Source organism: Peromyscus maniculatus, chromosome 9, assembly GCF_049852395.1.
Source record: "Peromyscus maniculatus bairdii isolate BWxNUB_F1_BW_parent chromosome 9, HU_Pman_BW_mat_3.1, whole genome shotgun sequence".
NCBI lineage: Eukaryota > Metazoa > Chordata > Mammalia > Rodentia > Cricetidae > Peromyscus > Peromyscus maniculatus.
Window position 1 is genome coordinate 1,672,138 of NC_134860.1, and position 12,244 is coordinate 1,684,381.

The 12,244-nt window shown below is 40.9% G+C and overlaps 1 protein-coding gene across 17 annotated transcripts in view; it reads left to right on the top strand.

Moving 5' to 3' along the window:
* The window catches only part of Erc2 (ELKS/RAB6-interacting/CAST family member 2), a 905,605-nt gene that overhangs the window by 300,177 nt on the left and 593,184 nt on the right, over positions 1 to 12,244 (top strand). For all 17 annotated transcript variants that reach the window (XR_013042143.1, XR_013042144.1, XM_076544121.1 and 14 more), the window contains one exon: positions 3,890 to 4,045. Coding sequence is in view for 15 of the 17 variants with exons in the window: in XM_076544121.1 (XP_076400236.1) it covers positions 3,890 to 4,045 (156 nt within the window). In the remaining 2 variants the exon portion in view is untranslated. The remainder of the gene's footprint in view (positions 1 to 3,889; positions 4,046 to 12,244) is intronic.

Genomic DNA, 12,244 nt, shown 5'->3' on the forward strand with positions numbered 1-12,244 from the left:
GACCCAAACTCAGGTCCTCATGCTTATGTGGAAGGCACATCACCAGCTGAACCTTCCTCTCCAGCCCCACTCAGTTTTTAAAAAGACCTGATGGCTAAAGGTGATAAACCGGGATGGACCTGAGCAAACACTTTGCTGTAGTATTCCTCAGAGCTGCGGACATTGAGTCTCTCCAACAGGCGTTTCTCAGACTCACCAGGCCTTGGCGCAGAGCTTGTAGGTACTAGAGGTTATTCTATCTTGTATTTTGTTACTTTGTCTCTAACTCAAAGGCAGTCCCTAAATTTTGTGTTTCTGGAGGCTGTTTACTTGTGAAACAACCTATGTGTGTTTGAAAACTATAACAGATTGTTTAAAATGTGAGTCATTAGCAAATGTAACAGTATTCAGATTTCTAGAGAGTAAATACATCTCTACCTTCCAGAACTCTGGGGCTTTTACAACCTGTTGTCATTGAAGTTTTTTTTAAATCTTCCTTGCAGACCATGGCTTAAAGCTACTGCATGTGTTCTTTCAGCATCTGCTTCCAGAGGGAATGTCCGTCCACTGCGCTTCCACAGTCCTCTGGGGTAGCTGTCACACCCACATCATAGCCTTGCAGACTTGCTGAAAACAAACGATAAAATTCCTTCTCCCTAGATTCTTGGAGCCGAGGCATGTAACAGGCGAGGAACATGATGGCCATTGTCTGATTTTCAACCTTAGTTTCCTCACTCTCTCTGGCTTGATTTTGAACATCTTGTACTCAGCCAAACCCAAACTCTACCTCTGTGCTTTGTATCTTTTCTTGGCTGTAGATCCTAATGTGTTCATCACCTATTCAAGTTTGTCTGGGATTTTTCCGTGCTTAGGAGTTTGGGGAATGAGTTTTGTTGCCCTTGAAGTAGATTTCTAATGTAGGAACCAGGTTATAAATAAGGACAGAATAAATAGATCCTTCCAGAGTAGCCATTTCCTTTTTTATTTTTCTTTCCCCTTTTGCATTTTGGGATGCCTGTGGCTAAAGAAAAAACAAGTTTATGACGAGAAGAAAAAAAAGTTGCTAATTTAAGGAAATTATCGAAGTGAAAAATATTCTGTTCCACTGTTTACTAAACTTTAAACTCAGATGCATGTAGATTCAGAAGCCCCCTTCTGGGAATAAACTTCCTGTCTGGACTCATCTGATTGTTCCTACACAGTATGTAATTCTTCAGCATCGGGTGGAGAGGTCCCATGTAACCTGTTGAGTTGCTAGTTGTGGCTATTGCTAAGTAGAGCCTCAGGAATTGACTTAGGAGCAAAACTGAAGGCTCATAGGAGACAGGCTCTTCTCTTTTTGCCCACAGTTGAGACCTGAAATCTTACCAGGAGGTATTAGAAAAGTTGTGTCAAAGAGAGGAGAACTGCGAGTTTTACTACTGTAATATATACACACGTCCTTAGTCACATAAGTACGATCATCTCAGACTCGGGAGATTTTTATATAGGAGGAGAAGGAAACTGAACCTTCTCTTCACACTTAACACGGCTATATTCTTATAAAGATTGAATTTAGTGCTGGGCGGCAGTGGCACACACCTTTAATCCCAGCACTCAGGAGGCAGAGCCAGGAGGATCTCTGTGAGTTCGAGGTCAGCCTGGTCTACAGAGCGAGATCCAGGAAAGGCTCCAAAGCCACACAGAGAAACTCTGTATCAGAAAAAAAAAAGTTTCCTAACTCTAAAAATGAGACATGTTCAAGGTTATTAAAAACTTGAAAAGTTACATAGACGATTATGATTAACACACTCTACCCTAAAACATAGGATAGGGTGTTAGTTAAGACAGTAATCAAGATGGGCAGGGGAGATAGCTCATTGGTAAACGTTGGTAAAGTGGTTGCCTTGCAAGTATGAGAGCCTGAGTATGACCTCCAGGATCTACAGTTCAAAAAAAAAAAAAAAAAAAAAAAAGCCAGGCATGATGGGGGCAGAATGGATCCCTCCTTCCTCCTCTTCTGTTTTTCACAGCTCAGAACTGAAGCAAGTCAGTCAGTGAGCCTCCACGGTCTGTCTCCCAGAGCTTCCCTAACAAGCCGGACTGGGAGGAGTCACCAGTGGGCTTTGGAGGCTGCCAGGGTGAGATGAGGGCGCCCACCCACCGTACAGGCTCTGGTGAAGACCTTCTTCCTGACGTGCAGATGGCCACCTTCTTTCTGTGCTCATATATGGGGGAGAGCAAGAGAGAAACAGAAAATTCTAGTGTCTTTTCTGACAAGAACACTACTGTGATCCCAAGGACCCTGTCCTCATAGCCTCATCTGACCTATCCCTATATCCCATATCCAAATTCTGTCACGTTAGAGGCTAGGACATCATATAACTTTAATAAATAATTCCCTTCCTGAAACTAGAACTTACATCAAAGATTGAGAAATCCTGATAGGCAATATATAAAACACAAATGGTGGTTATCTTTGGATAGTAGGATATAGGAGATTTTCTTAAGTCTTAACTAATTGACAAAATGTTGCTTTTATAACTGAAAAAACACAATACTATTATTTTCAAAGGAAGTTAAAACTCTGGACTGTAGGATTTCATAATAGTTTTGAAATTTTCAGATTTAAAATTTATTTTGATGGGATTTTCCCGAGAATTAATGGAAATACCTATTGTGTTAAGCATTTGGTTCTGGACCCATAATAGAGCCCAATAAGTCATTGTCATCCTTCCTCTGTTTCTTCCTCTTTTATACAGTTACATTGTAGATAGTAATAACAATTGTTACTAAATTGACATGTAACATAGAAAAGTGAATCTACAGTGGCCACAGAAAAAGACAGGCACATCTAGTTGTAATATTTTAAAACTGGGTTAATAAATGTAGGAACCATGTATTGTGCTTATATTTAATCTTTTAGGTTCTTTTTTAGAATTATTAAAGAACTATTGGCTCATTTTCATTAATGTTTCATGACAAATATAACACTGATTAGTTGCATCTTTGTAGTGTAATGCAGGCAAATGGAGACATTGGAAATCTTAGGACAACTTTAGACATCTTGTCTCTCATCCTGGAAGCTTTGGGCGATGTTTTTTGTTGTGCTTAGGGGCTTGCCCTGTAAGAGCCCTCTACTCTGTACTTCCTCAAGCATCGTTTCTTATTACGCATTCTCTTGTGTATAGAGTCTGTCACTGGATGTTTTTTCTCAATTAATCCCACATCTGAATGTAATATTTCTCGTTTTTCGGGTCTGTAAATCAATAGGTTAGAAATGGCTTGCAAGTTAGTCATGTTTTTGTCACGTAGGGACCTGACTGCTCGCCAAATAAATCACGATGTCGTGATATATTATTTCCAGTTGTTATAAATTTTCAATATTTATTGTATCAGTCATACAAAGTCAGGATTCAGTTATTTAATTTCACTTATGTCTGTATTTCAGATGAGAATCCCTCTCTCCATTAGTAAGTTCGAATTTCCTTCTCTCTTGGAGTCAAATTCCAAGCATGCCTGGAACAAGCAGCTACAGAATTCTAAACAGAAACAAGCAGGAACAAACTGCTTCTGTGTTTACAGGTGGACTAAACATGTACCCTGGTTAACTAGATCCAAAATTACAATTTTTTTCACTGAAAAAGATTATTTCACTGTTGCTTAGTAACCTGGTTCCTGGACCTTAGTGAAACATGTCTATGTTACTGTCTGTATTGTGGACACGTGACGTTCATTGATCATTCAAGCATTTACCTGACCAGTGATCCTCAGATGTGAAAACACAAGCTCTTTTGGACCCCAGGCTAGTTCTGCAGCAGGGCTAATGCCCCACTACCAGAGTTGCCATCTTAAATTCCATTTGGGCAACGATGAAATAAAAAAAAAGTCAAAACAAACCCCTCCAACTTTCTTTCCCTTTTATCAACAGGACACAAAAATTGCTTCATTGGAGCGAAACATCCGGGACCTGGAGGATGAGATCCAGATGTTGAAAGCCAATGGCGTGCTCAACACAGAGGACCGCGAGGAGGAGATCAAACAAATTGAGGTGTATAAAAGCCACTCCAAGTTTATGAAGACCAAGGTAGGTCCCCGAGTCTCAGCCTCTCATGGCCTCGATTCGAGGAGAAAGTTATGGCTTACCTGCTTGCTTCTTCAAAGACCCACCCAGTCTGCCTTATGCCACATGACATACATGGATAGTGAAGAAGAACATGGGAAGATTTAAATTCAGAATTAAAGGATCTGAAAGGCGGTCTGAGGAAATCTTTAGTGGAGTGTCTACTCTGCAAGGTTTGGGGTGGGTTCCCTTGTGTGTCTGTCTCTGTCTCTGGAGTTCACAGGTTTTTAGTCTCTCTCACATTTCCAGCTACCTGGATTTTTTCTTAGAATTGCTGCTCTGCCTGGTTCTTGCCCATCCCTGGACAGTGCTATCTCAGAAAATACTGTTCTCACAAGCTGTTAGCATATTTCAGTGCTATTAAGATATCCTGGTTTGCTTTTTTTTTTTTTTTTGATACCCTGGTTTTAGCATAAGACAAATAATTTTAAGCATCAGTGCTTCCGTTTGGTCTAATTATTCAACTTGTCTAGGCTGGAGTTTCCTTATTTGTGAAATGGGAATCAAGAAAGTAGATTCCTCACTAAGCTGCTTTGGTATTCCCCAGAGATTATTCATTTAAAGCAGGTGGTCAGCCTTGCCTAGTCTCCAGAAAGCCCTCAGCAACTGGGCATGGCTGCCTGTGTTCTTGTTTCTCTCTTGGTTACTCTTCAGTATTTAGGAAGCATTATTAGACTAACCTGCTCCATTAGTTTATATCACTATTGCCCATTCAAAGAACTGGCTTCTGTTTGTCAGAATTTAACTTTGGGCTATATGTGAACTGAAGATCTGAAATGATCAGTTTTTACATGCACATAACCATTAGGTTTACGAGTAGCCACAAATAGAGCTTTTGAGACTTTAAGATGGTTTTTAAATTGGTTTTGAAAATAGATTCTTCTGTCATACAATACATTCCAATCACAGTTTCCCCTCCTTCCACGCTTCCTACCTCCCTTCTTCTACAGATCCACTCTCCCCCATTTCTTTTCAGAAACGAGCAGGCCTCCAAAAGATGAGAATCAAACAGGACAAAACAAGGTATAGTAAGACAAGGCAAAAGCCCTCACTGAGGGCTGGACAAGGCAACACAATGGGACAAAGAGTCCCAAGGGCAGGCAAGAGTCAGAGACACGCCCACTTCCACTGTTAGGAGTCCTACAAAACACCAAGCTATTATCTATAACGTATACACAGATCTGGAGCAGACCCATGCAGGCCCATTGATTGCCACTTCAGTCTCTGTGAACCCATGTAAACCCTGCTTAGTTGAGTCAGCCGGCCAGGTTCCCCTGGTGTCCTCCATCCCTGCTGACTCCTACCACCTTTCCTCCCCATCTTCTGCTGGGTCCCCTGACCTCCTAGGGGAGGGGTCCAATGGAGATCTCCAATTTAGACTCTCTCTGCATAATTTCTGACTATTTTTCTATTTTTCTGACAAGCCATTTTGTTTCTGAAGGTATTTACCACTTGAACTGACTCAGGCCTATCTCTGGCTTGTCTTTGCTGGCAGAGAGGCTCTTGGGGAGGGTTTTGTCACCCGGCCACACTTCCTCTATAAAATGGGGCAGTACTGCCAGACTTAGAATGGTTCACGAGGATTAAATGGGAGTTGAAAAGGACAATGTAATTAAGTGCCTGGCTCAAGAAAGTGGCTAACAATTGTAAACATTATTCTTGAAGAACTATAACCCAATTAATAATAGTGATGAAATACTGTTATTGTTGAACTGACTTGGAAAGTGAATACAAATAAGAATGTGTTATACCTCATAAAAATGTTAGACTGATAAACATTAGCTAAATGTACTAGTAGGAGTCAATTTTTATGTTTTGTGGTTGAAAACATGTTCTTATTGGATTGGACCATAACATTTATTGCTTATTTCTTTATGGACATTTCTTGATTCTCCTACAGTGAGGAGTAAGTAGGATTCCTACTTAAGCTTGGGAATGCTACCTGCAGTAGTTTGGAGGGAAATACTTAAATTAGCTGTCGAGAAAGCCATGTATCCTCAGACTGATATTGACCTGGGAGGGTGGATCTGGGGTAGGTTGGGGGAGGGCCTCTGGAAATTCCTGTGACTCAAGTAGGTAGCACTGAAGACCTAAATTATTTTTATAAACCCGGCACCATAGCAAAACCAGGACAGCATATTTTGGGAGAAGGTGGAAGATGAGCTGTGAAAAAAAACCAGCAGAGTTTTAGAATCTGAACTGGTGGGAAGCCAGGAGTGTCAGAGGGCCTTGGAAATCCCTGTGTCTAGGAAGTCCTTTGGCACATGAACATTGGCCTCAAGAGCCAAGGCTCCTTGAAAGACTCCTGTCTTCTGCAACCCTTCCTTGATGGAGACTCACATTTCTGATCCACCTCCAAAGGCTTAGAGGATTCAGACTGTGAAATCCAAGTCTAAGAGGTCATCAAAAGCACTAGTTACTTTCAGGTACATCATTAAACTTCTGAGAATGCAATGAGGCGTATCAGTAATTGCTTTTCCAAAAAGCGATGGCCCTCTTTTTTGTAGAAGGCTTTATTCCCAACCTAAGACAGCTTTCATCTACTGATCTCAGGATTTCTGGGTTAGCTCCTCTCTCTGTCTTCAGGGTTTGTCAGGTGCCACTGTGCTGTTCTGGATCTCCCCTTCTCTTCTGAATTTGTAACCCATTTTTATAAATCCCTGACAGATTACAAACCTCATAACCCACCGCATGATAATAAGCATGTCACTTTCTTGGCGGGGGGCGGGGGAGGGGAGGGGGGAGGGAATGTACCTGTAGTGAAAGCTGTTTGCCTTGGTTGAGCATGTCTTTCAGGGCCTTGGCTGTGTCACAGTTTGAAGTGGGGGAAGAATTCTCAGACAGGGTGAAGTGTGTCTGATGTCTACATGGACTTCATATGAGGCAGGTGATGTAATTCCAATGGGTTTGTCCTCTGGCCATCACAGAGAAGCCTTCCTTGGCTTCAATCCTCATGGATGTTTGATTGCATCACTTTCCATTTTTATTGAGTTCATGGCTGTAAAAGAAGCAAAAGGCATATTTTTGGAAATATGTGAGTTTTTTTTTTACCCTATAAATGTATTCCCTTCAGAAAATCCTTTTTCAGTTATTGTCTGCATAAATATTTATTTAAAATTTACCTCATGGCAATGATAGTCTGAAAGCTATTTTGAAGAGCCTGCCTGTGTAATATTTATAGACTGAAGCATCTTTATCACCATCAGCCCACTTTTGTAGAAGAAAGTAGGTGTGTGTGTGTGTATGTGTGTGTGTGTGTGTGTGTGTGTGTGTGTGTGTGTAGCCTGCCTCACACTTCCTGTTCCCTCTCTTCTGTGGATTAGGGGCTTTCATTCACAGTCCTTTCCCCATACCCTAGCCCCAGCATGGTGTTCTGCTTGGGAGTTTGTGGTAGTTTTCACAGATGGGCTCGGGCCAATCAGCAATGTCTTTGCTGAATGCATGCTGAGCTGACAACCTTGGAGCTTTCTAGTGGAATGGGTTTCATGTGTGCACTGGCTGTACGCTGTGCCTCAGCTGAACAGGCTGATTTGGGTCCACAGCCCTGGTCCTGTGGGTCACAAAAGAGCTTAATTTTTTTTAAAAAAAAGTTATCATTTTAGGTAATCCTAATTCTGACCAGCTTTCTCTTTACATTCCGTTCTTGTCAGTCCTTAGGAGAGGAAACTCTTGGTTCTGTTCCACACAGAAGTGAAAGTGGGTTCAGGATTCTAACCTCAGGGGTGCTGTGCACAGTGTTCCCGGGGCTCACATTCCCATCAGTAAGCCACACGCAGTCTCTCGGAAGCCTTAGAGTCCTTCTCAGGACCATTTTCTCTTCAACTCTATCAGTCCTTTCAATTTGGTAAGCTAGGAAATGGGTTCCCGATGCCATAAGACTTCTTGCTAGTGGTTTGCCTTCCATATTTTGGTTTTTCATCTGTACATACTGCAGTAGTTATTTTTCTGGTTGTTGTGAGAAAAACCCTGTGACAAAATCAACTAAGTGGGAACGGTTTCTTCAACTGTCAATTTCAGAGTATGATACATCATTGCAAGGAGGTCGAGGCAGTAGGGATTTGAAGAGCTAGTCACATCTTCAGTGGAGAGCAGAGAGAGAATGAGTGCATGTGTGCTTGTGCGTTTTCCCACTCTCACACCATTCAGAATCACCTCCTAGGGAATGGTGCTGCCCACCATGGGCTAGTCCTCCCACTTCAGTAAGCCCAATGAAGAAAATCTCTCACAGGCATGCCAATAGGCCAACCTAGCTAGACAGTTCCTCATTCAGAGTCCCTTCCTAGGTGATTCTACAATGTTTCAAGCTGCCAATCAAACCTAATTGTCACATCTATCTTTCTGGTGAGTGTTGCAACCCGAACGAACCCTTCTGAAGATAGAAGTCTCACTCCGGGTGCCATATAGTACCACTCACAGTCTCCCTCAAAGCACCACTGTGCTCATGCTCAGATGCTGCCTGAGTGACTTAGGTATTGCTTATGCCATTTTTGTTGTTGCTGAAAGCAACAAAATGCCGAGTGAAATATATATTAAAAGCATTAAAATATATGAGCTGTTAAGGAATCTCAAGGGCTAAAACTAAGCTATCGTGGAACTTGCCTTGTAGGTAGAGAACAAGTTATTTATTCATGTTGCCATTCATCAGGTGGGTAGACTTGAGCTTTGGTTTTCACAGCCACAAGGACACTGGAGAAAGGTGACTGGTTGGGCTAGTTCAGATGAAGTATGTCACAGGAATGTTACTACCAGCACAGCATTAAACCTGGGATCCCAGACATCTACACTCTTAGTGGAAGGAGAAACCAAAAGTAACCCTCCTACTCCATGTACCTCCACATTTTCTAAGGGACTCCAGGAAAAATGGTCTGTTTTGAAATTTTGAGCCCAAAGAAAATTGAACAAGATTTTTTTTTTCTCTGAGACATGGTTGGATCATGTGTGGATACACTGTATGAGCTGATCTAGAACTTTCAGGTAGGGAGCAGGCTTAAAGGATCCTGGGTTGGGAGTATCTCAGGTGCTGGCAGAAACAAATGGTCTGAATGGTCACATGACTGCTGCCAGTCTCAAGTACCTCTCCAAAGTTTCCTTCCTTTTTTTTAAAATCATACAATCTGCAAGAAAAACAATAGAAAAGGGGAAACAATAGAATCAGAAATTATGACACAGCCTGTGAAGTGTGCTCTTTACATTTAAATAAAGTAAATGATTGAAATCTAAAGAATGATCGATCAAGAGACTCTAAAAATACCAAGCAGTTTTTGTGATAACCAAATAAAATACCTAGAAACAGGAGATTATAAAAACAGAAATTGAAAAGTGTAGTCAGCAGTTTAAACATTTGATCTGCCATAGCAGAAGGGAGATTTAATAAGCTAGGAAACAGAGCAGAAGAAATGAAATAAGAGAGAGAGAAAGGAAAGACTTTGGAGAAAAATAGTATCTAATAAGGTCTCCTTTGAGCCTCATCAGAGCTCTCATAGTGGGAGGTGTGTGTGTGTGTGTGTGTGTGTGTGTGTGTGTGTGTTAGGGGGAATCACTATTAGTAGCCATTCTGGACAAGGTGAAGGTTTCAGATGGTAACTGTATGTCCAAACTAAATAAGAAGGGTACATACAGAGAAACCTCTATGGATATATGCATCATGGTAGAAGTACATCATCTCAGAGGCAAAGAAAAGTCTCTAACAAACAGCTAGAATATTTGTCCAAAAGTTATTTATGAATGGCTAAGAAATCTATGCCAGCAGGTAAAGACTTATGTATTTACCATTAGTCATTGGAAACATACAAATTACAGTGAGTGTCTGATTGACACTCACCAGAATGCTTAAATTAAAAGACAGGTAATAATAGGTGTATAGCCAGAAGTTTCTCTCCCGCCTGCCTGTTCCCAAATATTCGGCAGCAGCTTCTAAAATAATTGACTCAGAGGCTTAATATTTACTTATAAATGCTCAGCATGTAGCTCAGACTTATTACTAACTAGCCCTTATACCTAAATTAACCCATAATTCTTCTCTGTGTTTAGCCACGTGGCTTGGTACCTTTTCTCAGTCCAACATTCTCATCTTGCTTCCTCTGCATCTGGCTGGTGACTCCTGACTCCAACCTTCCACTTCCCAGAATTCTCCTAGTCTGGTTGCCTGCCTATGTTTCCTGCCGGGCTACTGGCCAATCAGCATTTTAGTTAACCAATTTGAGTGACAAACCTTTACAGTGTACAAGAGCATTATCCCACTACATTTCCCCCCTTTTTTTTGTCTAATTAAAAGGAAGGTTTTTTACCTTAATATAGTAAAACAAAAACAGTTGTTAAGAATTACAGTAACAATATCCAATCCATTTGTATTTGACAAAATTAGAGAAAATACTTGGTGAGTCTAAAGTTTTGTATCTAATTTACTTTCTATTATAACTAAGGAAAACTATAACTATTTAGTCTTCAACTCCATCAGAGTTGATATAATGTTAGATCCCAGAAAGATATAATGTTACCTAACGACAAGGACATCAGGCTGCCTGGATAGTCACCCAAAGTTCCTCGGCAATATTACCTTAACTGTCCCTTGTTAATCTACATTCATTAGTCCAATGTCTGCCTTTGCTATACCTTCTGAATACTCCAGAAGGGAGGGGCATTCTTTTGGGATTATTCTTAGAAAAAAAAAAAACATTGTTTCTAGAAATGCCCTGTTTACAGTCCCTTCTTAGGTGACCTTGTTTATGGCAATTGAAATACCTGACATTTTGATTTTTTTCAAACTTCTGGAAATCACCTCTCCTATCCAAGCATCATCATAGTCATGAGATTCAGTATTGATTGTATCTTGGATCCATTCCTCTAATGGTGCTGATCTTGCCTTTAATGGCCTAATTACACTTTTGCATTGTGCATTCGAATTTTCAAAAGCTAGAGATTCAATAATTATTTGTCTAGCTTCTGAATTTGGTTTCATTCTATTTACTGCTGAAGTCAAACTTTGGAAGAAATCAGTGAAGGTTTCTTTTGGGCCCTGCATAACTTTATTAAATAATTCAATTTTCTTTCCTATGTCTTCAATTCTGTCCTAAGCATTTAAGGCTGCAATGCAGCTTATAGCCAGGGTGTAGGCATCATATAGAGATTGCCTTTGTACATTAGCATAATTGCCCTCTCCAAGAAGTAGGTCTTGGGAGATTTCCATACCTCTAGCCCTACTTTGTTGTTCACTGGTCTTAGCCTCATTTTTCCACTAGGTCATCCATTGTAATTGAGGAACAGCCTCCAAAACTGCTGTAACCAAATCTCTCCAGTCTTGAGGGATAATTCTATTACAAGTTGACCATGAGTTTAACATCTGCTTCACAAAAGGTGAATGCATGCCATATGAGACTATCGCTTCCTTGAATCTCCTCAAATCTAACATTTTCACAGGAGTCCAATCAGCTTGACCGCAATCTGGGTGATATGTATCATTTGGCAGTTCCTGTAAGGTTACTGGATAGACTAAGGTTGGCTGTTTGAAAGCCTTAGACTGTTTCTCTGGAACCTTATAATGCAATGCCGAGACTGGTTCTCCTTTAAATTCCTTTATCTGGGTCTGAATATCTCTATGATCTGTTTTTAACAAGTTTTTCTTAAACTTTTATCTTGGCACTCATATTGACCAACCTTTTTAGTGATAAAACAAAAATGATCAAACAAAAAATATTTATGACTGACATTACACAAATCTCATCTACATTAATTATCCTCTCTTTTAATTGCTCCATTTTCAAACTGTCTAGTGTATTATCAGGGACCTAACTCCCTCCATTGTAATAGTGTTTCCCATTTTTTAATGTGGCGAAAAAAACTGTCTTTTTTTTTTTTTAAACTAATTCCCTCCTTTAATAAATCCCAATTGACTCACCAAATCTGCTGACAATGACCATTCAGATGCCTGTGAAGAGAGGCAGCTACCTAGTGTGGCAGCAGCCCAAGGATGGGGTCCAGGGAAAGCCATAATCCACCGGGAGAGGGGAGGAGTGGCTGACTCTTGCTGACTCTGGCCAACTCCTTAGCCCACGGACTCTGGTGGCATGTCGCTCTGGCCTGAGCCAGCGGCTGCAAAGCCCCAGGCAAGTGGCTTTTTCATGAATTTGTGTCCCCAAAGTTGAGTGCTGTAGGTGTAAGTGGGTT